General features: G+C 35.6%; 1 protein-coding gene across 1 annotated transcript; it reads left to right on the forward strand.

Moving 5' to 3' along the window:
- The first annotated feature begins 424 nt into the window (after window positions 1-424).
- Window positions 425-946, forward strand: LOC145937921 (uncharacterized). The gene has a single exon (XM_083041273.1). The coding sequence runs from the start codon at window positions 425-427 to the stop codon at window positions 944-946; it is 522 nt and encodes a 173-aa protein (XP_082897399.1).
- The last annotated feature ends 2762 nt before the right edge of the window (window positions 947-3708 follow it).

Genomic DNA, 3708 nt, shown 5'->3' on the forward strand with positions numbered 1-3708 from the left:
CTACCGCAACCTGCAGCAGTGTATGCGTCACGGCCTTCTTCTCGTAAAGATACATCGCATATTACAATTCGTTCAATCCGCATGGCTCCGCGATTACATCGAACTTAATACAGAATTTAGAACTCATGCAAAAAATAACTTTGAAAAAAATGTATACAAATTAATGAATAATGCGGTATTTGGCAAAACGATGGAAAATGTGCGTAGTCGTGTCGATGTAAAATTATTGACAAAGTGGGACGGACAATACGACGCAGAGGCAATGATTGCGAAACCAAATTTCCACAGTAGAAGTATCTTTTCAGAAAATTTTATTGCCATAGAATTACGTAAACTCTAAGTAAAATTTTACAAACCAATATATGTTGGCAAGTGTATAGTCGACATCTCTAAAACGTGTTTGTACGAATTTCATCATGAGTATATGTTACCACTCTATCATGACAGATGTCGGATAATGTATACCGATACCGACAGTTTATTATATCATATTGAATGCGAAGACGTGTATGAAAATATGAAACACGATATCGCTAGAATCGATACGAGTGATTACGCTGCGGACAATGCATACGGTATACCGCTTGTGAATAAAAAGGTACCGGGTCTAATGAAAGATGTAAATAACGGCGCGATAATGACCGAATTTGTAGAGCTCAGAGCAAAAATGTACGCTTTGCGAGTAGATGGTAAGAAGGATACAAAAAAAGTAAAAGGTGTCAAGAGTAACGTTGTCACGAGAACGATAACATTTGACGATTATACGCAATGCCTGAATGACGAGATTGAAATGACGCGACAGCAGTCTTATATAAGATCAAAATTGCACGAAGTGTATACTGTCAGCGAGACGAAAATTGCTCTGAGTCCGTACGATGACAAGCGTTATGTCATACCTGATTCAACAAACACATTACCATGGGGACATTACCGGACACCTTTATAAAAATGTAATATAATGAATATAATGTGTTTGTGTGTGTGTGTGTAATATCATATTATGTAATGTAACATATTATACTATTGATATATTGATCAAGATTTTTGTGCATATGTATGTATTTCATATTTCATATATTGTAACAATTGGGTGGACTTCCGAATACGACCCACGCCCGATTGCTATGAATTTTTGTAGAAACATTGTAAATGATGTCAAATGAATGTCCTTAAGTGGATTTTCACCGATACAAACATTTAATGCTAAAAATATTAAAATAATGTTCTGTGTAAATTATTGTCTATTACACTGTTTTACCAGCAGAAACGATTTTACTATATCATTGTTGGTGTTACTGTGTTTTAATATGTCACTGTTTTACCAGATGAGTCTATATTTACTGTAAGAGAGCGAAGTAATCACAAGTAAATATAAATTGTTAATGCAGAAGTATTACAATTATTACTGTCAAAATGTGCGAAAAAATGACGCTATTTTTACTGGGTTCTAAGTTAAAGGATAGAGCTACTACATTGCACTTGGTGAGAGAACTTGGACTAATTTCGAGTTCGAAATTTTGCAAAATTCATAAATGCTCGATGGTTTTGGATGAGTCTTATTGTATATGCGGAAGATTTCGGTGTCGCAAACGTGGAAAATATGATCATAGTGTAACAGTTGCACACAATACAGGTTTGAAAGATGTCGTACTTCAGTGGAAAATGTTTGATAATAACATATTGTTTTGTTGTTGATATGTCTTTTGGACAAGCTATTCGTGAAAGCAGTTGGCTTAGCGGTGAAATAACATTCTCTGAAACGATATCAGATAGATATTCATTTTGTCGTGAAGTTTGTACAATAGCTGTGGACAAAAATTATGAAGAAGAAGGCTACATTGGAGGAGACAATTTTATTGGAAGTTGATGAATGTAAAATTGGTCGAAGAAAATATGAACGGGGCCGTATTGTTGAAGGTTGTTGGATATTTGGTATGATTGTGCGTGGAGAGTCTACAGGTTATCATTTAGAAATATGCCCTGATAATAAACGGGATGCGACAACTTTATTAAATTTAATAAAAAAACATGTTGCTCCTGGTACGGAAATCCACTCTGACTGTTGGAAAGGATATGAAAATTTGGAAGAACATGGTTATAAACATAATACTGTGAACCATTCAATGGAATTTATAAATTCAGATAGCGGAGCACATACTCAAACTATCGAATCATTATGGCGCGTAATGAGAAGATTTTTGAGTCGAGGTGGAATTACGAAAGACAATATGGCTGATCATTTGTGTGAGTTTCTGTGGAGGCGAGATATAAAAAAACATAAATTAGATCCATTTAAAAAATTAATTGAAGACATTAAATATGTATATTCTGGCTAAAAAAAGAATAATATAAATTGTTTCTTGTTGACGTTTTCGTTCTGATATTCTATTTTTGTATTTCTTAGGATTCTTTATATATGTATATTGTATATCTTAGGACGCTTTGTATATATTTGATATTAAATGTGTTATGTTATTTGAATATATCTTTCTTGATTGTCTATTGGAATTCACTGTGTTTAGGCATATACTTTACAACGTGAAGCGAGGTCCAACCTGCTTACCGGCGGGAGGGTGCGGGAGGGGGGCCGAAGGCCCCCTTGCACCCCCCCGTGTGTGTGTGTGTGTGTACTCATGTGAAAAAGCCCTATTCTATATAATTACCGACAATAATTTATGTAGAAAGTTATTTTAATATTTTTAGCATTAAATGTTTGTATCGGTGAAAATCCACTTAAGGACAATCATTTGACATCATTTACAGTGTTTCTACAAAAATTTATGGCAATCGGGCGTGGGTCGTATTCGGAAGTTTATCCTAACAATTATTGGAAAGGGTGTATTAATAAAGATTTTATATATTTTCATATTTTATGTATATTTTCATATTTCAAATATTTTATATATTTTCATATTTTATGTATATTTTCATATTTCAAATATTTTATATGTATTTCATATATTTTTTATACGTTGTACACATTGTATATCTTTTCTTAAAATTAAAAAATAAATACAATCTGTATGAATTAAATCACATTGTCCTTATGTATCCAAGAGTTGTCCGAATTGTTAAATCCCAGCCATTTTACGTAAACCACGTCACCTCTTCTGCGCAATACTTTCTCCACGAGATACACGTCCGGATAATTCGCGCGATGCAACTCGTACTCGTAGAACGCTCCAGCGACAGATCTTTTGCGATAATCCTCGAGTAGATAGCTTACGGGATTAGTATGCTGCACTTTAACAATCTTAAACACTTCGGTTGTCCAATTTGGAGTGTATAGAATAGCCGTTCGTAGCCGTTCCTGACCCGGTCGCAGCCGTTTCTGACCCGTTCCTGAGCTGATAGATAACTGTCTGAGGCCGGTATTCATAGTCCGATTTTATATTTAAGATCGTCTTAAGTCTGAACTTGAGATGCCACGCAGCCATTTGATTGGTTGAATGGGATCTTAAGTCAACCTCTGACCAGACTTAAGATAATCTTAAATATAAGATCGGACTATGAATGCCGGCCTCAGACGGTTATCTATCAGCTGAGGAACGGGTCAGAAACGGCTGCAACCAGTTCAGGAACGGCTACGAACGGCTACGAACGGATCAAGATCGGCTACGAACGGATCAAGAACGGGTCAAGAACGGCTACGAACGGAAATGAGTGATAAAACAAACAGCAGCAAACGACGATCGGGAAAAACCGACG

Source organism: Prenolepis imparis, unplaced genomic scaffold (genome assembly GCF_030444845.1).
Source record: "Prenolepis imparis isolate NDT839.2.m4 unplaced genomic scaffold, iyPreImpa1.0 SCAF_6, whole genome shotgun sequence".
Classification (NCBI taxonomy): Eukaryota; Metazoa; Arthropoda; class Insecta; order Hymenoptera; family Formicidae; genus Prenolepis; species Prenolepis imparis.

Coding starts and splice junctions, on each gene's coding strand:
- LOC145937921 (XM_083041273.1), top strand. CDS start 425: ATGTTACCACTCTATCATGACAGATGTCGGATAATGTATACCGATACC.